Source organism: Sesamum indicum, linkage group LG1 (genome assembly GCF_026168435.1).
Source record: "Sesamum indicum cultivar Baizhima isolate 11 linkage group LG1, ASM2616843v1, whole genome shotgun sequence".
In the NCBI taxonomy this organism is placed as follows: Eukaryota; Viridiplantae; Streptophyta; class Magnoliopsida; order Lamiales; family Pedaliaceae; genus Sesamum; species Sesamum indicum.
In genome coordinates, this window is record NC_142657.1 from 14,135,777 (window position 1) to 14,158,442 (window position 22,666).

The 22,666-nt window shown below is 31.5% G+C and overlaps 1 protein-coding gene and 2 long non-coding RNA genes across 7 annotated transcripts; 1 reads left to right on the top strand and 2 right to left on the bottom strand.

Moving 5' to 3' along the window:
- Positions 1-11,282: 11,282 nt before the first annotated feature.
- On the bottom strand, positions 11,283-13,661 carry LOC105160902 (zinc finger protein JAGGED). Of its 4 annotated transcripts, none has more exons than XM_011078430.3 (5): positions 13,448-13,661; positions 13,002-13,096; positions 12,455-12,589; positions 12,067-12,151; positions 11,283-11,931 (listed from the first exon to the last, which is right to left on the bottom strand). In XM_011078430.3, the coding sequence occupies exons 1-5, from the start codon at positions 13,495-13,497 to the stop codon at positions 11,517-11,519; spliced, it is 780 nt and encodes a 259-aa protein (XP_011076732.1). In that variant the 5' UTR covers positions 13,498-13,661; the 3' UTR covers positions 11,283-11,516. The 4 variants fall into 4 exon arrangements, with proteins under 4 accessions (XP_011076732.1, XP_011076725.1, XP_088734322.1 ...); XM_011078423.3 differs by having other exon boundaries at positions 12,455-12,595; positions 13,448-13,659; XM_088878196.1 differs by having other exon boundaries at positions 13,262-13,658.
- A 4,266-nt stretch (positions 13,662-17,927) lies between these two features.
- LOC110011679 (uncharacterized) lies at positions 17,928-19,436 on the bottom strand. The gene is made up of 2 exons (XR_016064477.1): positions 19,348-19,436; positions 17,928-19,143 (listed from the first exon to the last, which is right to left on the bottom strand). It is a non-coding gene; the product is annotated as an uncharacterized LOC110011679 (long non-coding RNA).
- On the top strand, positions 18,564-22,245 carry LOC105162101 (uncharacterized). Of its 2 annotated transcripts, none has more exons than XR_016064476.1 (3): positions 18,564-19,004; positions 19,456-19,610; positions 20,045-20,961. It is a non-coding gene; the product is annotated as an uncharacterized LOC105162101 (long non-coding RNA). The 2 variants fall into 2 exon arrangements; XR_002286692.2 differs by lacking the exon at positions 18,564-19,004 and adding an exon at positions 21,529-22,245 and having other exon boundaries at positions 19,132-19,610; positions 20,045-20,299.
- Positions 22,246-22,666: the final 421 nt, after the last annotated feature.

The following is a 22,666-nucleotide window of genomic DNA, read 5'->3' on the forward strand; positions in this document are numbered from 1 at the left end:
TGCTTGGTGAAGACTATGCATACCTGATATGGTTCAATAAATAGCACTAATATGAGTTGATGTTCTAGGCATTGCCCAAACGATCAATGATGAAATTGATCATTTCTATGATTTATAAAAAAATTGTTGTCAAACACCAGTAAAAAATGCAGGTAATCAACCATTTGTAGAATATTTGGGAAAAGAATCTCCAAATGCCAAAAATTATTACTAACTTCCTGAAAAAGACTTGAAAGAGAAGTGATTTTTTATTTCCTGCAAGTCTATAGAAATGAAGCAGCTGGGTGGCAATGGCATGATCATTTTTGCAAGTGGTGGTAAAGAGGAGATGAGATGGTACAATCAGTTTCCTAAAATATAGAGCAAGACAGGAACTTAGTTGTGAATGCTTTCGCAGCTTTTCATCTTCTTGAAAAGACACATTTCACAGTAATGTGAAATGCTGCAGCATGATTGGTGATGGGACAAGCACAACACATCAGGCTTCTGCCTATTTACAGTTGCAGATTTTCACAACTAAAATATTCTTCTTCCTTTCTTTATTCCCACAAATTGCTCATCTTGTTTCCATTCAACATTTCCTTTCCCACTTCTGTTTTTCTTTTTTCTCCCTTTCTTTTTGGTCTTTAATAATTACATTTCGTTTCATATAAAATATAAAATGTCCCGGAATTAATACAACTGCAGCTAGATTCTCTTTCTAAATATTCAAAGGCTTGTCAATTATGATCAATAAATCCCCAACGATGAGAATCAATTTACATGTAATTGGGGTCGCAGATCAGCTAAACACCATAGTATTTAATGCATTCTTTCCAAATAGGGAACAATTAATATTAATTAGGGTAGAAATTTCTTGACCTTATGAATGTTACATGTCTACTCTGAAACTCTTAGACGAAGAAAGCATCGACATTTGATATCTAAGGTCAACCCAACTTGGGTAAATAAAATCTATATTCACAGTTAGGGACCAAATGTTTTATACTATATGGATCCACATATTAGTCCTGGAGCCCTTAAATGAAGAAAGCATCAATAGCTGACATCTCGGGTCGATCAACCCGATGGGATATAGAAAGTGCGTCTCTTCATCATGTTTGATAATTTTAGTCTTTTTAAGGGATAATAGGGTCTTTCAAGGGATTTTACATCCCCATCCGCACCCAAACATGTTCACCAATTACCATCTTTAGCTAAAATAGTGTAGCACAAAATAGCTATGTGCTCCTCTAGGTTATATGCAGATATGCCTGGTTACATAAAAAACAAGTAGCATACAGGTAACTTTGCATATACATGCATACAAAATTTAACACTCCTCTGATGCTTTTCCATGCAACTCAGAAAACCCCACGTCTGTTTCAACAAAGGACACTCCATTTATTTATTAGATGAAACTATCTGCAATAGAATTACCAGCAGTACACTCACAGCTGTGTGTGTAGGCTGTATGTATATATATATGTATGTACGTACTCTTGTATATATGTATATGTACGTATTCTATATGAGGGCGTGACAAAGATGTAACATCTGGTTGAGCAGGAGAACTTAAGGGTGCAAGTCTTTTAGTTCTTTTTAAAGAAATAAAAATTTTATTTAGTTATCTAATTTGATCCGTCCGTATAATTTTTATTTTTCCTTTTGTTGTTGATAGTTTCCTCTCTTTCTCTACCCAACCAAGTTTCCTTTTGGTTCTTTATACAAGATTTACGTAATTTTTATGTTTTCTCACTACCTTTTTGTCATTTATATCTTTATAATACTTTTACTTTTTTCTATAATTGCAAAAAAAAAAAAAAAACTTTAATACTTTTCATACTTGTCTTGATTTACACTTAAAAAATTTATGCATGAGAAAATCACGTGCCACAGCTGCTAGTACAAGGTTTAAAATGCATTTTTCGTCTTATAACTTAGATCATTTAGTATCTTCTTCCTTTAACTTTTTAGAGTAACATTTTGATTCAAATAGTTTAAACATAGGGCTCCTATTGGTTCGTTTCTACTAGTATTTTTATCAATTTCAGTTCTTTTTGTTACTGTAAATGATCAATTGGTCCTACATTTTTTTAATGTTCTCGATTTCAATTCTTTTCTTTTCAAATTCACCCTTTTTATAGGTATAGGTGAATTTCGGTAAAAATAAAACTAAAATTAAAAGAAAATATAAGATCAAAATATTACTTACCCTGAACAGTTAAATTGAGAAAACATTAAATAACCTAATTACAGAAATAAAAATGCACACACACCAATTTAAAATATTTTAGTATATTAACAAAAGTATATGTAAATAGAGATGGAGTGTGATGATGAGCAGGGGTGATAAAAAAATATTTAAAATCATCCAAAATCGGTCTAATCAAACTGAATTGAATCATTTTTCATGATTTATATTTCAAATTATAATTTTAAATTTAGAGTAAAATCGCACCGAACTATTGATTTGCTTTTAATTTAGAACTTAAGAAACCCGTCAAAACAAAACCACACCGCCAAATATATAATTACTTTTAAAAATTATATATATAATAATTTGATAAAAGAATTATTTTTTTTAGAAGAATTTCATATTCGAATTATATGATTTCAAAATTCATATGTTATCAAAGATCACGTTACAAAACCTATTTTTGTAAAATTTATGTTTTGACTTTATACAAAATATATATATATATATTTAATTCTTAAGCCTATTTAAATTTTAATCTCATTTGATGATTATCTCAATTTTTCATTCATTTTTCTCCCCTGTTTTTTTTCTCCCCCTTTTCCTCTTCTCTCTTTTTTGTCTTACCGCTTTCTTTGTTATGTTTTTTTGCCTTTTATCTCTAATCTTTCTAAAACCAACCATTAGTCTATGTTGGATTAAGTATTTTCTTGTTGGATTTAATATATGATCTTATAGTTTAATCTATTTGTGCATAATGTTAGTTTTTCTTGTTTGCTATACACAAATACTTATTTTATTTTTTTATTTTTATTAAATTTTAATATTTTATTTTTATTATAAGCATTAAAACTGTCAAACCACCCGCAACCAACCACACATTTAATTTTAATTTTAAAAATAACAATTTAAAAAATTATTTATAAAATCGACCGCACCATAAATACCACTAATGATAAGATGATGGGTGAAGTGAGGGGGTTCAGATTTATTTCATGCGCGTGATGTTCACTTTTGCACAAGCCATTGATTTTGTTGGCCAGAATGAAGAGTCGTTTTCGTCTTGAATTGCGTTTTAAGACGGCCACGTTTCCATTGGTCAATCTTCATCTATTTCTAGCTGCTAGTATCAAGTATTTATGCCTTATGGTTCGTTTGTTTGGAACAAAAATTCAAAGTACAAGAGAAGTGGAAGAAAAAATAAATATGTAAAAGAAATTTAGTGTTTGATTAGAGAGAATAGATAGATGAGAAGTAAAATTGGATGTTTATGAAATTTTTTAGAAGTTTTGTTTTGTTTTGATCCAAAATTGGGAGGAAAAGTGATGTCAAAAGTACAAAAAACTTCATAGTTTATTTTATTTACTCTATTACTCATGTATATAATTTTCCTCCAATAATTTTTTTCTCATTCCTGTTGATAATACTGATATATAATTTCTTTATTTGAGGGCATTGATAGTAACTTTTATTTTATTTAAATTAAATAGTCTAGAACAATTTTTATGAATATTTTTATCAATAAAAAATATCTTTATTTTTGTTTGATGAATATTTTTATTAATAAAATATTTAAATTTTTTATATACTAAAAGTTAATTTTTTTATGAATTTATTCTTCTCATACTAAACAAGGAGAAGTATTTGATATTTGCTCCTATTTCAATCATACCAAACAATTAGAAAAAAAAATTATTATTCTTTCTCTCTTCCTCTCCCTTCCACTTCCTCGTCCCTCTCACTTGAACCAAACAACCCTTAGTCTAGTGGTTATAAACCTAAAGTTGAGGTTTTATGAATATATTTGAAGTCATGCATGGATTTTGAGTCCCACTATGCGAGTAATTATAATTTATTTATTATTATTTATGCAATATATAGAAATAAGTCATTACAATTTATTTATTATTATAAATAAAAAAAAATCAAGCATTTATACACCAAAAAGAAAATTCTTAGATGGCTTAGAACTTTTTTCGGCCAAATGATATAAGCGTATAACTATGCTAGCTAAAGGCCAATTTTATGTTGGCTACTCCTGAGATTTGAATCCACAATACATTCTAATATTAAATTAATTAGGTTTATAAAAAAAAACAGTTATTATCTCAAGAAAATTAACAATTTTTTTATTAATTTCATTACGTGCTTGTCAAAAAATAAATAAATTGGGTGAGTGGGGGTATGAGACGCTAAGAAGACATGTATTCATAAAACTACTGTCCTAAAATAAATTAAATATAGAGAAACTGAGACATGAAAATGAGGATATTGTTGTTTAAATGTACACAAGTACAAATTATGGACAGAAACTGAAATTATAGGTAGCTGCTGCCGCTGCTGCTGCTGTAGTTGGGAAACCTAAAAGAAAATGTGGGGTGTAAGAAGTGAAGAGATGGGCTACTACTGAACTGATGATCAAAGTTTACAAGCACGAGATGGAGTTGATTCAACTCAAGGGGAATCAAATGTCTTGTCTGTCTTTGTGGTCTTTGCTTTGTCCATTTATAAACTTCGATCCTAGTTACTTTTTGCACTAGATAGCCCTGTCTCTACTATACCCCACTCCTTTGCTTTTATTTTATTTATATATTAATTATTCCCACTACTTTTTCACAAATTGATACTGCAACTGGGGACCAAAATGGAGTACCTTGTATTCTGTACAGGCTTAGTACTGTCTATGGACTATATATAGGCATCTTGTACAAGTTGCAAAAAAAACAATAAATATAAAATAAATAACTCAATGATACATCAATTACGAAAACATAATTTATTCCCAAGTTAATATAACTACACCCTCATTATCTGAAATTATCAAAACGTTTCGTCAAATCTTAGTACATGCCACCGCTTCCAAATTCACAACTTGATGCAGGTCGAACGATTTGGGGTCAGGTCGCTGGACCTGATACCTTGAGATCGGGTCGTTGAATCTCTTTTTGAGCTTCCTACGAGTGGATCCTGAGAACAGAACAAACTTTAGGCTTGTCGGTTAGCCCCCAACTAAAGCTCTCTGATGCTTAAGTTAAGAAAATGGGGCCGAAAGCGATCAACGGGGAGCGAATGAGATCAAGAAAATGTGATAAATGCACTTGTGTAAATATTCATAAATGCGAGTATTTATAGTATACGGTACCGTATAGCATAGTGCCACGTGGAATCATCTGGACACCCTGGTGTCAGGTGATCCAATGGCTATCTCAGCGGGCAGGTCAATTGGATCGGGTCCAACCCAACCCACGTCTTTATGCGTGGATCCTGGCATTTATTGCAAATTCCTCTAAAAATTAGGGGCAATTTAGTCTTTTGAAAATTACCCTCATCACAACCATTATAATTTTATAAATATAATGTAGACAAACGTCTTATATTGGTTGCAAATGATAAGTTTGTATAGCTTAACCCCTCAAGGTCTCTTTTCTCTAGTGAAACGTCTTTTCAGAAAAAATCCGTGAAATTTCTATAAAATTTGAGCGTACAATATCTCGCGCAACATAACACCAATTAGGCTGCAAAACTCATCAAAATATAAAGGTTTAATCAATTGTCTTATATATATATATGTGTGTGTGTGTGAGTGTGTGTGATCATATGTCTAACCTGAAAAAAGAGAGATTATATATAAGATTATGTTGGTAGGTAGGCATGCAGAGTATTAGTTGTAAACTTGTAATTAATTATAAATTCAGATAAATATATATATAGGGAATTTTGTGAAGGGTTGTTTGTTCGTGGAAAATACAGAAGGTACAGTACGATTCAGCCTACCAAAATTAGACAACATATCAATACTACTTTTTTTGTGCATAAAATAAATCCGTGCGATGATGATGAGTAGGCAGACAGAAGCATGCATTAATTATCATCAGAAAGCAATTTCAGAAACACACACACACACACACATATATATATATATATATTTATATTAATTCAATTATTAATTAATCATACGTACTTCTGGTTAGCATGCATTTAAGGTAGATCCATCCATCCATCCATCGATCATCACCACCTACTTTATGTTTTCATCCATCACTTAATTCAAACTGCTAATTAAGGTACTGTAGCAGCTTTAAACATTCATCTCCAAAATCGTGAGTGTAAGTAACCCGACTCTAGCTACAAAATTATAGCTTAGGCCAGCGATCGTCGAGGAATCACTTTTGCTAGCTGCTGCAGATTCTCTTCTATTTCACACTTTGTTTTTAGATTTTCAAAATACGGAGACAGATCGTAGTTTAGATCGAAGTTTCTGGCCTGTATATGTATATATGTAATTTTCGCCGGAAAAGATGTAGTCAGGCCCCAAACGGAAAACCCTTTTGAAACAACACTGTACATCTAGTCTTGTTCCTTTCACCAATGAGGTCTCGGGATTTCAGCTCAGCCCTAGAGAGAGAGAGAGAGAGAGAGGGTATGTTTGTAGTGTGTACATGGTCTTTGTATTGTATGTTAGAGAGAGAGAGAGAGAGAGAGAGAGAGAGAGGGTGTAGAGAGAGAGGCTAGCTATAACTATAAGTACATTACACATATAATGTTGTGTGGATCTGTTGTAGTGTAACAGTTGAGTCGTTCCAGTTTCCTCAACCTATGAAATTTTGGCAAATATTATGTTTGCCATGTTAGTTTATTAGTTAATTAGTGTAACATTAAACAATGTGGAATTGTAGAAAAAGGAATTCATATATATGTTTGCCATTCTCATATTTAATACACCCCCCACACACACACATATATATATATATATATATATAAGAATTCAATAATCAATTGAAAATATAATGTTTTCCTAGCTCTTGAAAGGAATAAGGAAGTAATAGGATTAATGTAGGCCGGATGAATGACTATATATCATTAGCAATATGTCGGATTTAAAGAAATGAAGAAATATATCTATCTCAAGTAATGTTAACATATAGTATATATACTTCTCATGTAATTTTTTTTATGGGGTAAATTATAATATTTCTTTTGAAATTTACTATAATTACAAATACCCCTAATTCATTTATTAATGAGAGTGTTCAAATCATGTGTTGCTTTCAATATGTTTATTTCAAAAATACTTGAACATATTCGACACGAGTAATAATCAACAACTATTTTTTTAGAACAATAGTATAAAACAATATTAAAACTATACTCTTAAAATTGCATAACAAAATAATTGATTAAAACAGATATTGGGATTATATTATTATAAATTACTAATGATCATAGTAGTAGTAGTTAACTATTGTGCAAAATCTTGTAGGGACTAATTATATAAAGGGCAAAATACACTCGGTCCCCCTAAATTATTCTAACGTAATACTTACCTTAAATTAACAAATATAACACTTACCTTCTTGATTGGATTAAAATGTCCCTCATACTTTGAATGATTATATTATTCTTAATATATATATTTTAGTATTTTTCATATTAAATTATTTTTAATTAAATTTTTTAAATAAGAAAAGAATTTAAATTACAAGTGGAGTATGAATTAATATATAGTAGCTAGATACACACAAATATAATATAACCAACAATTCATATATACTTTTTAAAAGAAACTCATAGATATATATGCTTAACCAAAAAATAAGTATTTTTTAAAAAAATAAATAAATATAAATATTTTATCATATTTTTAAAGAAAATATATTCAAAAAACCATTTAATTACTCATTTTTATCTAAAAGAATAAATAGTTAATAACTTCATACAAAATTAATAAAATCTTTTTATGAAATTATTTCGTGTATTTTTTATATGCATTCATTACTTAACTTTGAGTTTGTAAAATATTATAACATTCAAACTGTTTAATTTACTAATTTTCGATTACTTCATTATAATTAAAAGGTACTTTTCCTATTTGAGAAAATTTTAATTAAACTTAATATACAAAATTGTTAGAAAAAAAAATTCTTTGAACTAAATATAATACAAGGGTAACATTATCCAAAAAAATTAATTATAGGAGGTAAATATTATATTTATTAATTTTAAAGTAAATATTACATGAAGCATAATTCACAAAGCAAAGTGTATAAACATATAGGTTATGATTAGGGCACTGTAAAATGGACAAGACAAACAAGGCAATATGTTTGGTTTCATTTTTAACTTATTTTGATGTGTTTTATGGAGATTGAAAGAGAAAAATAAAAATAAATAAGTATGTATTAAAGATAGTGTGTATGTTTTTGGATTTATTTTTGAAGATAATATAAAATAAGTATGGTATATTTGATGTTGTTTAGTATGAGACAAAAACTATTGTTTATTGTCAAATCATATCTCTTATATATATATATATATTTATATATATGTATGAGTATGTATATATTTTTTTTAATTATAGGACCTATAATTAGTGTAAACTTATTTTGATAAAAAATCAAATGAGATACTGTTTCAAAACATCTCAAAATACCACCAAAACTTTCAAAATAAATCAAGGCAAACATTGTGTATATTTTGACCATTTTGAAAATAAAGCAAAATTGAAACCAAACATTATGAAGATCTCTTGGATATACCACACAACCCATTTTGACCCAAGTGTCTTAGACTTGATAGATGGTAGGAGTGTATAGGCCGGTAGGTTAGACTTGAATTAGTTCCTCTCCTTTGTCTGGTTGTTGTGAATAGACTATATATATAGAGAGAGAGAGAGAGAGACGACTATTGATTGAGTAGTTGACAAATGCCAATTAAGTAAACATTTTTGTTCATTCACTTGCATCCTATTTTTGCCTCAATTTCAACTTCATCAGCTTTCCGCCGAATTCACTCTACTCTGCAAATATTCTCAGCCCCTATATACATATATGTTTTCTTGTCTCTACACCCTTATAATTTCCTGTTGGATATAAATTAATTATCCAGCACATCAATGGAACCCTATAACGTTAATTTAATATATACTTCAAATTCCATTTTTTTTTCATACATTCAACGAATAACATTTTCTTTTAAGATTTGGTGTGATTACACGTAAAATTCCGTAGTTTACAAAATTATATTTAATATCTTCGAAATTTATTTTCGTCTATCAAATAAGCCACTTTGTTAGTTAAAACTTATCGAATTTGCTGATATTAAAAGATGTATAAAGATAGTATTATCATAAAAAGATTTATTTGACATTCAATAAGTCAACTAGGGTATATATAAATATTCATCTATTTTTTTGTTATTATCAACAAACTCGGTGGACCTTAACTAATATGAGCTTATTTGATAAACAGAAATAAACTTCAGAAATTCTAGATGTAATTTTTTAAATTATAAATTTTTTATGTATAATTATACCAAATGTGAGAGAAAAATGTGATCTAATTATTCCTATAATCCAATATACAAATGTTAACCTGGAGTTTGAATTTATCTTCAAGAATCACCCACCTTGTCTGTTTACCGTCATCCAGTACTTAATGGTAAAATAAACAATTCTACAAATAATTTATTTAGAAAACGTCAATTATATATGTTACGCGACCACTCGAATCCGTTTTATAACCTACGTACGTTCAGTGTCTTGATAATTAGGTGATTAATCTCAAGTCTTTATCTCTTGCGATTGAGAGATCATGAAAGGGAGAGAAATTAAATGAAAAGAGTGCTTCCATTAATAGGCACCTACAAGAATTAAACAATATATTACACTCAATTTTAACAATATATAACACTAAAAAATAATATGATTTTGCATTACGATTAATTACTATAGAAAATAAAAATAAAAATCATGACAAATATAAAGTAATTACGGCTTCGCAACGGCTATTAACCGTTGTTTCTGCAAATATGGTTAAAATATTAACTATGGCTAAAATTATGATAAATATTTTACCTATGGTAAAAAATCATGGAGAATATTGATTAATTGTGGTAAAAATTTAATTTTTTGCTTGAATTTTATTTAATCATGGTTAATTGTATTAATTTACCATAATTTCTAAGTCGTGGCATAGTATACCAAAAACTCAATTTTTTTTGTAGCGTAATAAATTGATGGACTAATTTAATATATTCCACGTGATTTTTTCTCCAATTTAGCTTTATTTTATATGCTAGTCAATTCTTGGTTTAAATGTATTTTTTTTGTCCAGTAACTTAGACCACTTAATATTTTCGTTTTTTAATTTTTTAGAATAGTATTTTGATTCTATATCTTTTCAATTTTCGTGATTCTAGTTTTGGTTTCGCGTCAGTTCACCCTTCTCGACAGATAAATACATTTGTCTCTGACGTAATTAAAATTGAGGTTTTTGTACCTATTGACTCATTTTTTGTTGGTATTTTGTCCTTAACTTTTTAGAATAGTATTTTCGATCCTGCTTCTTTATAATTTTTATAATTTTAATTTTTTTCTCGTCAGAATTCACCTTTCTCGCCAGAAAAATACATGTGTCTTTGCCTTTGATGTGTTAAAATTGGAGCTTTTATTTCTATAAGCTCATTTATGTCAATATTTTTGTCCTTTAATTTTGTAAGATAATATTTTAGTCCTACATCTTTTTAATTTTCGCAACTTCAATCCTTTTCTCACTGGAGTTCACCCTTCTCGCTGATAGAATTGAACTCCCGCAAACAAAATGACTTAAACCTCAAAACTTGAAAAAATAAAAGATGAATCGCAAAATATATATCCTAAGTTATGGGACTAAAAATACATTTTCCTTTAACTATTCTAACTAGCTAGGACCAATTTTTTGAACGCCTTGTTACAATATGCAGCTGCCCCCAGATGAGAAAGTATAACTTAGACGGCAATTAATTGATTAAATCTCTATGGATGATCTTCATTAGTCTTAATCATGTATTTCATCTATAATTGCTTCTCTCTTCAAATCAAATTGAACTAATTAAACGGTCATATTGATGAAGGCGAAGCAGCTGTAAGTAATTAGAAGGGAAGAAGCATTAATTAATTAGCTAATTATGATGAAATGAATTAGATTTCATCTATTACTTCTTGTACATGAATTAATTACTTATTGTGCACCGACTCTGAATGTTTTTGAAAAACAGAAAAGCCCACCCCACATACCCTTAGATCCCTGGTTCAAGCCCAGACGTGAAAGTGAGAGCTCAGACAAACCTGTATGAAAAACCCATGATTTCCACTTCTTGCAATCCACATTTGTCAGTTTGTTCGGATTCTGTATCTTTCTCTTTCAGTGAGAGCGCCGTGTCATGCCAGCATTTAACACTTACACTCTCACTCTCCAAGAAAACACCAAACAACAACACAAAGAAAACACAAACAAATTAATAGAATCCATCTTGAAACTGATTGATCGATAAAGGATCCAAATGTTTTCAATATTGTCCCCATCTACCTCCGGCCCCAGCTCAGTCCCTCCTCTTGATTCTGCAGCGACACGTCTCTAACACCACCGCCGCCACCGCCGGTGTTCCCGAATCCATGCCCCACCGGCGCCCCGATGCAGGTGTAATGATTACCTTCACTTGGCTGGGTTGCTCCATAGCTCGAATTGGAATTAGAGAGGACATGCCCCACAAAGTAGTCATTCACCGGCGGTGCTGCCGGATGCTGAGAGGCGAAAGACAGTAGACGTGGTGGCGAAGCGTACATGTATGATGCCGCCTGAGGCTGTGGTGGTGGCGGTGGTGGTGGTGCGGGAATCAGTGGTGAAGACGTGGAAAACAATCTTGTAGGGTACATTGATCTGAAGTCGCCGGCCATGTTGCCTGCTTGATGATAACCTCCGTGTGGAATAGTCTGACCGCTGCCAAAAAAGTAGCACACACAACTCATCATTTTGCTGATTATCTGAAGGATTAATTTTCTCTATACAAAACTCATAAATTCAAAGAAGCATGTAACTGATGATCAAAACAAAAACTAATTGTATCAGTCTTACCCTGAAACATAACCTAGGTGACCAGGAGCTAAATCGTTAGTGAAGACCAGTTGACGAGCCTTGTTCAGCGTTTCTGTCTCCCTCTCTGGGAAACAGACGAATACAAACAAATATTCGAATCAAACATATATATATATATAGTTCTTGAATCAATATTAATTTTCTTAGCATGCGCGAAAACAAGATTGGCTAAGACTATATATATGTGCTTCATGTATATAAACAAGAAGAAATCATTAGCGAAAATGAAGAATATAAACTCCATTCATTATTACATATAACGAACTTTGTTGAAATTCATGTGATGTTACATCATTGTTTGAAGAGAAGAAACATGCAGTTGTTTTATTCTATATGTGAAGGAAAAAATGGCAAAGAAATTGCATGCCTTGGCGGTGGCGGTTCATGTGTCCCCCAAGAGCTTGAGATTTGCAGAACTTGAGGGAACAAAACCTGCACTCATAGACCTTCCCGGGCTCATCTTTTCCCTCCTTAGCGCCGTTTTTCTTTTTCCTGTGGCCGCCTGCAACTATGCCAATTAAAGCAACTTTGATGAGACTAATCTTATACCTAAACCCACAACCCTAACATCCCCCAGCTACCTAATCGCCAATGAATATTCCATCTCAATCAATTTTTTTTCCTCCTGTCTTGTCAATATTTTTACTTTCTAGGGTTTCGTTCTCATACTCCAAAAGCCAAGAAACAAATAAACAAAAATGGAAAATCTTGGAAGATCCCGGGAGTGAAAATTAGTGGGGTGTTATTCGGGTGAAACATGTCTGTTCTTTGAGTCTGAATGGGAAGAGCCAACATGAAGTTTTCATTCTCTTGATAATCATGGCGGGAAGTTTTCTTTCTTTTTTTTTCTTGGTTTAAGGGTAATAACAAACCCCAATTAATAAGTTAATAGCACTGAGGACAAAGTAATTTACCAGCAGATGAAGAGCTGTCCTCGGAAACCTGTTTACCATCCCTGGTATAATCTTCGGGTAAGTTGTTGAGGTCTAATGGGTTTTCCTCTGGTCTCCTGGAAAGAAACAAGAAACAGGAAAAAGTTAAAACAGGCGGCTAGGGAGGTGTAGTCAAAGAGTTTGAACTTATAAAAACAAGGAGATGAATTAGGAAGAGATAAGAAGCAGGAGCTGGGTGTGGGGGGAGAGTTTAATTGTTTGTGGGGTTGAGGCCTACATACATGGAACCGACAGAGAAAGACAGATGCAAAACAACTCAAAGAAAAAGAAGAAAAAACGAAATTTGTTTGAAGGCGATCAATCGATCTCTCAGATGGAAGAGATCAACTAAAGCTTGGAAAATTATAAGACTTCAGTTTGGGACTGAATAATAGAGGCTAGTTGAGTGATGTTGAAGAAAAAGGAACCAGGCTTGAAAGTTCTCTCTCAGTTTCTCTGCCAGCCCCTCTGGAGACATCTCTTTCTCTCTCTCTCTCTACAATTGAAAGAACACCAAAGTGACAGAGGCTCTCGTGACTTTAAAAAGGAAGAGGATGAAGAGAGGCTTTGTTAGATTGTGAGAGATGAGAGCGACATGGCCTTATTTTTCTTGGCTCACTATGTTAGCTAGGTTTAATGCCCTACATCCACTAGCCTGCATGTTAAGAAAAACACAAACACATATTTACACAAATTGTAAACACACACACAGACACACACACATATATATATATATAAGGATTTATTTTCAGCCTTTCAGGGGGAATAGAGACCTTAAAATATGAATCTTATTGGTGCAGATAAGCATCAAAATATAACCTTAAGGGCAATCAAGACAAAGGGTTTGCCTTTTACACATGACTGTGCAGTTGTGATCGGTTTTCATGTAAAGAAGAGCATGGGGGAGATTATATGTTATAATGCACAAGAAGACTAGGGCCTCGTGGGGTTGTAGTACCTTTGTAGCATTGAAGTGTTTCTATCAATTTAGTACTTTGAATTCCAACAAAAATATGAAAACATTAATACACAACTTCTTTTAGTAGTCAATTTATAGTTCAGGGAGAGGAGTTAATATAGTAATCCTTCAAATTCAGAAGATATTTTGAAATAGGTATACAGTACATAGGTTGTTTCTATTAGTTACATCAGTCTTTTTTGTCTTAAGTTTTGGATTGGATCGCTTATTCATCTTGTGCAGACCAAATCTTTAAACAATTATTAATTGACTAATAAATCACTTTTTCTTTTAAGTATTTAAAAGAGTTAGTCTTTAAATATGTTATCAGAGCCATTCGAGCTTAATGAGTTTATTTCAGTGCCATCCATTTATAAAAAAGAGCTTCTCTTATTAGTCAATGGTGATACTCCATCCCACATGGATTATAAATTAATAAGTTAAGTAATATATATAATTAGCATTGACCATATAACTAGTTTTTAAAATACTTTTCTAAAAAACAACAAGGGTATTTTCACCTCACTATTTAGAGGCTACATAACTATTTTTATTTGAGAAGGTTTTGCAATTTTCAAACAATAATGGGGGATTTAAAATAATACCAAAGGTCAGGGAGCTAGTTGTGCAATTCTTACCCACGTTAAGAATTATGTTATAGGTGATAAGATGTGTTAAAAGGGAAAAATAGTATTTTTGGTCCTATAAGTTATATATGCTTGTTTTATTTTTTTTGCCTCATTTGTTGCGAGATTAACAATATTAATTTCGTAATTTATAAAAATTAGCACTTTTAGTCTTCTTTTATTTTTTCATTAGTTTTTTAACAGTGTGACCCATGTGGCCGTCAAAACAAAAATTTGAGATGAAAAATTGGCACTTTTTCTAGCTCGATAGTATGTTTGAGGGAAATATAACTAATATAGAGGCCAAGAAACAAAGATCGAAGGAAATTAGGTCAAAAAAAGAGGGTTTTTTGCCTCCGTCACAAAAATTCATTCCCACCCTCCCATATTGTTGTAGTCTGAAATGAAATAGAAACTAAACAAAGAATTATATCTTACACAAGTAAATCAAGCTAAATAAAAATCATGCCTTCAACATGGAGTTTCGCAAACTCATAAAAAAAAAAAAATGTTGCTATCTTCACTTCCTTTGTTGGAATCCAGCCTTTGTTCAATTTTGTTGTTAATTCTTGGTTGCGTTTGCATTTCAATGTTTGAGAGATTTTGAGGGTTTGTTTGTGATTTAGGGCAAATGGAAAATGAGAAGTTGCATCATTAAACTAAATTAGCTAATTTTTTCTCCAACAAATAAAACTAAAAGCCACGTATCAATAAAATCAAAAGTGAAATGAACCTAAATTATAGAATCAAAAATATTATTTCTCCTGTTAAAAGTATTAAATATAGAATACTTATTTTAATAATTTAATCTTTTAAGCAGACTTGTACTTAATATTCAACCAAATATATATATAATTAGAAAAACAAAATTTTCAATAAACATTTAAATTTCAAACTTCTTTGGTTGTAAAGTTGTCTGATCTTATCAGGCGAAATGTACTTTTAATCCCATAAAATAAGGGTAGGATTTGTTTTGGTACCACAATTATAGTAGGTGTCGCTTTTAATCCTATAAAACTTATAATCACGCATTTATAGTCTCAAAAAGTTATGTGCATTATGGTTATATGACTAAAAAGGTGTTGTTTGGGACTAAAGCACACTGTGATAAGTCTCAAAATCACATTTTTCAAGGACTAAAAAGACATAATTTTGAATTTTATGAGTCTAAAAGCGTCACATTTCATAATTATGGTACTAAAATAAATCCTACCCTTAATTTATGGAATTAAAAGAATATTTTGCCGATCTTATTGAAAGCGTATAGCATCTCACCATTAATCTGACATCTAAGACTAAACCACGTGAGGCTAAAGGTATGAATTCAAAATTAATGACTAAATTTCATAAGTTGTATGTTGAACTTGAACCCCAGCACTTATGCCGGCTGCAATTGATTTTGTTTACTTTCACCAAGCTACTCTATCAAGCCTACCAACGTTCTTGATCCTTTTTTTGGTAATTTTTCATTTATGTCTATAAATAATAGATATAGAATTACATCTTAGGACTAGCGACTACACGTGATCAAAAGAAAACGTGGTCCTCATGATCCCGAATGAGGCCTCCCTCAGACTGATACTTTTAAATTAATGTCTGAAATGTTATTTATGTCAGTTGGTTCTCTGCAGCTTATTAAGTAATCTATCAGTTATTTCACGGGATTAAATATATTTTTTATTCCGTAATTTAAATTATTTGATATTTTTATCCTTAATTTTTTAATATAATATTTTGGTTCTACATTTTTTTAATTCCCATGATTTCAACCATTTTGTTTCGGCGAAATTCATCTCTACCAACGAAAAAGGTGAACTTTGACAAAAAAGAAACTGAAATTATGAAAATTAAATGGATACAAAACCAAAATCCTCCTAACTCATTAAAAAATAAAAATATTGGCAAAAATTGACCAATCGAAACAAAAACTCTAATTTTAAAGTATAACGTAAGATGCACATGCATTTTTTTCGATGAGAAGGGTAAATTCTGATTAAAAAAAAACTAAAATTATAAAAATTAAAAACAATATGATCAAAATGCTGTTCTAAAAAATTAAAAAAAACTAAAACTAAAACGAACAACCGAAAATGCACATAAGCGTATTTCATCCTTAGGTTTTGTAAATATTACAAACAAAGCTGCAAGTTCCACTTCACATTTGTTCAGCCCGAAAATCAGTGATATCAATGAATTGAAAGTAGGGTCGAGTATTATATACATATATATGTAAATATATATCCTGCTTTTTATATATTATAATTCAAGATTATTTTCTTTGCTATAGCTTCTATATTTAAAATTTGAACCTTCAGGGAAATTAGCTTTGGATTTAGAAACATGAGACAACTGATTATTCAAGTTTTTTAGTCTTTTTTTCTCACATATACACCATCTTACATAGACGATTAAAATTTGAACTCAAAATCTCTAAAAAGAGATTGAAGCCCAACCAGACAGCCGGGCCTTTACCACAATGACTATTGAAGTTTATAATATTGTTTCTTGCATGGACACAACTCGTACGTACTTGTGATGCAAATATTAATAATTAATTATCATCCTGTATTATATGTTAATCATTCTTGAGGCAAAGGGTTGTAAGTACTTGGAAAGCTATAAGTAAGATGTTCAAACATTTTTCTTTACTTATTGACACCGATTATTGCTAAGGCTACGCCTCCATAACTAAAATAGTAAATGTCTTTTTTGGGCCACACTGATCCTCAATTTGTTTATGTATATAGCCCAAATTTTGATCATCTTTGTCTTCTTCATGGGCCTAAAGATTCAATCTGTAGGATTGAGCTTAAGCCCAAGAAGTAATTAGCTGTAATCTAAAATGAGCAAACTAATATAAAAATGACGTCGTTCCAGTTATTAAGTCATCGAGTGATAATTTTGGTCTTATTCAAACTATAATTTGCAATTTGATCCTGTAAAAATTAAGATAATTTAGTCCTTTCTGATTAATTTGATAAAAAAAACTCCACATCATCAGTATGTCAATATTGAAAATATGGCTTCCAAAGAATTTGATGACATGACAATCCAACATAAATTTTTTGCATTTTTTGGGAAATGACTTGGTAAAAAGAAAATTACAACTTGAAAAAATTGTCATATGATCAAGTGGTAATTTTCTTTTTACCAAGTCATTTTCTAAAAAATAAATGAATTATCATGTCATCAAATTCACCGAAAGCATTGATTTAGGTGTTGATATGGTTGATGACGGAAAATTTTCAACCAAATTAATTGGAAAGCACTAAATACCATATTACATGACTAAATTACAAATTTTAATCTAAATAGAACCAAAAGTACCAGCGCCTCTAACTTACAACATTAAATTACATTTATCTATGGAATATGGTGAGTTTTCTGCCCTCTAAATCAAGAAAATTCAATTGGTACATGAAATTTGAATAGAAAAAAATAATAATAAAAGGAAAAAAGTTGCTAAACTTAAAAGAAAATAAAATAACATAAAATTTATAATAATAACAATAATAAAATAAAAAAAATAGAGGGGGGGAGCCCAGGCCTCTGTCCGTTGGATGGTAAAACATTTTACAGTGAGCAGTCGAAGTCAAATCCATCTTTATCTTACCTGCCATGGCTGCTTCTGTGAGCTCCCTCTCCTCCATCGCTCCATCCACAACGACATCTCTCCTTTACCACTCATCATCTTATTTTAAGGTCCTGTATGCTGTATCTAACACTTTCACTGTTTATCTACTTGTCCTTTTATTAATTCACAAATAAAACCAAGCTGGTGAGGAAGCCAGCACAAAGCTGGAATCATCAGAAGGATGGAGGTACAGAACCTCCCTCTCATATTGATCTGCCTCCAATGTTGGCGAATCCGTCATGATCAAGGTTCGTAATTGCAGTGATTTGTGAAAATTATAAAAAAAAAAAACAAAAAAGTATCGAGAGACCTTCAAGATGAAGGCTCTGATACCATGTCGAGATTGCAATCCAACAGAACAAAAAAGATGCAAAATTGATCGGAAGAGAGGCGAAGCTCTGCCATAGATTTCATCCTTGTTGCAATTCTCTTACAGAGAAAGAATGAAGAAGACGAAGGCCGGTTTAAATAACAAAAACTACTGCCAAAAATCTAACAAATCAGCAACTACCCAATCACAGAGAGAATAAATGACGTAGTCGCTAATTGTACATAGGAACTAAAACAAAAGAAAAACGTAAAAAACGCTTTTGCTCTAGTAGTGCGACTTCTTCTATCCTTGGTCCAGTAGATCTGCGTCAATGCGAGCACCAGCAACACTTGCAGCAATCTGAGGTTCAGTGCGTTGAGAGATGATCATGGCAGCCAGAGAAGTTGAGGAGCTTGAAGAAGCAGCACCAATTCCAACACATCTTCCAAAAGCAAACGTATAAATATTCTTTATGCAATTTAATATTTTGATAGAAGTGGAGGTGCTTCATTTCATTTGATCACTTACCATATGTTTCATCCTTTGATTTATGGTTGCAATAAGTTGAACCTTGTCTAATTTTGCAATTCCTAATGCTGACCAAATATATGTACTTATATCAGATGGCTATATGATGACTTGTTCAAAGTTTATTATATGGAGACTATATCTTCGCAGTTGTAAAATCTTTGCAGGTGATGATGCATTTGTTACTAGTTTCCCTTAATAACTTCAAAGTTCAACTATATTACCTTTGAAGCTTTTCTGACTTTCAAAGGGAAGCAACTGACTAGTCTTACCTTTGTGAACCTTTAATATCGGTTGTGCTTTGCATGTTCACCAAGTAAATGCTAGGACGAGCACACAAATGCGTTTGTGCTGATATTTATTCTTTTCCCGTAAATCAGGTATGCATGTTTTGAACTGCCAAAGTATGTCTCTATCAACTTGAAAGATATAGCTGATGCAGGATTTAAAGTGGGAGAAGAGGTCCCATTGGAATCCTTGAAGATCAAAGGTCTGATCAACCCATCAGGAAGGGACAGGACGACGTCCTCTAAAGGTAACAATATGATGCGAAAATGTCAAATAATTCTACAATTCAGTGAGCTGCATTACCATGGCACAACGTGTTCTATTAGGCATCTTACTGCTTTTGCATGTTTTGATGACAAGTTACATGAAAAAATGCCGAGGAGGATAGAACTGCGTTAACCGGATCTCTAGTCCTTTGAAATCTTTGTTATGATTTTTTCTTTCCAAAGGTATACTCCAGTGCGTTGAGCTGACAGGACGTCGCGTATTTTGCTCACAGTCAGGAAACAAAGCCAGGAAACATTAGATTTTGTCACAAATAGAATATATTTAGTAGAGCTATTATTTTCAAAACCATTCTAACATGGGATTCACTAGATTATGTATTTGGAAAAAGGCATCTACTCTGTACTTGAAAATTGTCAAATTTTGTAATAAATTCTCGTATATCCTTCTATTCAGATCTTAGACAACGGAGAACTGAGAGTAAAACTCGACTTCAAGGCCCGTGCTTTCTCTGAATCAGCAAAACAGAAGCTCAAGGCTGCAGGTTGTTCGTTAACCATTCTTCCGGGTGGAAAGAAGTGGGTAAAGCCATCCGTGGCCATGAACATCGCCCGTGCAGAAGAATATTTTGCCAAGAAAAGAGCTTCATATGAGTCAGCTGATTCTCCTTCTACTTGAACCTCAATTTTCTGACCACACGATTTTGCAAAGGTATTGAAACTATTCGGCAACTGTGTTTTTGTTCCCCCAGAATATAATTTTTTGATAGCTGCTTTTCGTTTAAGTATTGTTCTTCAATTATTCAAATTGGTTAGTGGTCCAAATGAGTAGGTATTGGCATATTGCGACCTTTTCAGCAAGTAAAATTATTGTGCATAAAATCTGATGAGGACCGGATGTGATTTCCATGTAATCTGATCGTATATAATTATATTTATTATGTGATTGATATATAATTTAAAATTTATTAAATTTATTTCATAATTTAATTGAATTTAGTCAAACGCGATAATTGCAAAAAAATTCTATGTAGATCTGTCCTGTCTTGCTCTTCGGAATTTCTACACCAGCTGTTACTTAACTATTTTAGATGGCTGCACGTGCAAATTTACTAGCTTTGATGAAATGATGACAAACCAACCAACGGAGAAAATCGTCTCCAAAATGAATAATAGGTGGACGGACACTACAATAAATTTAATATTAATGATAAACTATTGCTTGATAATTCTAAAGTTGTCAATAAAAATATATATTATGTGATAATAATTTTGATTTTATTACTATATTATTATTAGTCAGAATTGTGAATAAATCTATCATTATAAATTATTAGTAAAACATCTATGTGAATGACAACAATCATCACTAAATATGCGTCGTTAATAATATTTAGTAACAATTTCTGTGCATAATTTTTTATCATTAGTTCTTACAAATAATAAATTTTATAAAATAATGATTGCTATTAAAATTATTAAATTTACTGTTATGATAAAATAAAAATTCTTGTACATTTCCTTCTCCTAAAGTTGATACTTACCATTAATTGATTTATTATTTACTTATTGCAAGTCAAATATTTTTTTTTCTAACTAAACTAGGTAAGAATATACATTTTCACATGCATTAGCGTGTCAAGATATATAAGAGTAATTTGATCGTAGAAAGACTTATTTGACCTATAATAAATCAATAATAAGTCAATCGGGTAAATATGAAATTTTGTCCCATTTTTTTTTTTTTTTTTTGTTAATGTCAATAAATTTAGTAAACTTTAACTAACTGATGACCTTATTTGATAGACATAAATAAATCTTAAAAATATTAGAAGTAATTTTTCAAAATATAGAAAATTTATGTATAATTATACAATGAAGTATAATTATTTTTATTTATTTATTACTAATTGTTGGGAATTTTTGACCCATGATTGGTAGGCCCAAGCCCACAGCATCTGAAACCACTCACCATGGATGGCTCGCCCAAATATGCTGTCTTGGCCCATCCCTCGATCCAGCCCACTCCAAGCCACCTGGCCCATTACCCGACTCGACTCCTCTTTGATTTTATGTCTCTCCTCCGCAGATGAATTCATAACCATAATAACCCGTCTCCTCGTCTCTATCATTCCATCTTCTCTCTCTCGCTCTCTCTTCTCGGTTTTTTGCTCCAATTCTTCTCTCTCTCTTACATAAGTGTCCTGGCTCCTATAAATACATCCGGTGGCTATTCAGATTAGTAGGACTTGAATACGATTAGAAAGGGGTTCTTCGTGAACCAAGTGGAAACTTGAGTGATTTTAGTGATTCTTTGTGAATCAGTCGTTGTGGCGAGTTTGATCCTTTATAGACTGTTCTTGGTTGGCATTGTGTCTGTGTGACTAAACTTTGTCGCTAGATTTGGGTGTTAGCAACCGGTGTGTATGGTTGCTAGCCTTAGTGGTTGTGGCCTTCCCGCTCCTCTTTTGGCTCCCTGAGCTGTTTATCTCTTTTTCTGTTCTTATTGTTGATATTTTCTGTAATTATAATTGTTAATATCCATTGTTATAATTTCTGTAATATCTATTGTATAAGGAGTTTTGTAACTCATATTTTTTCTTGTAATAGTGAATTAGAGCTTTGTATTGTTTGGGCTCACGAGCATGAAATTTCGGGTCTTTATTGTTGTTTTCAGCTCGCATCTTCCTTTTAAAGAAAGACAAACCACACCCCATTGAAAATGAGATGATGTCACACTTCTATAATTCGACATGTTTATGATTTTTCTTCTTTTCTTTTTATTCATTTTTGGAGAAACTGATGAAAACATGAACTTCTACTTAATTACAACATAACATACATAACAACTTTCACTAGGAATGATAATAGGTTGGGGTTAAATTCATATTCAAATGCACTTTGGTTTGGACAAATTTTAAAGTCTTAACGAGTTTTAGAGCGGCTCTCTAGTCTTACTTTATAAAATATATTTGTATATATATAAAAAAAAAAAATATGTATATTTTATTTATATTTACATAGAATACATAAACTTAATATTTTTATAAATTAAACGAATGATATAAATAATTTATAA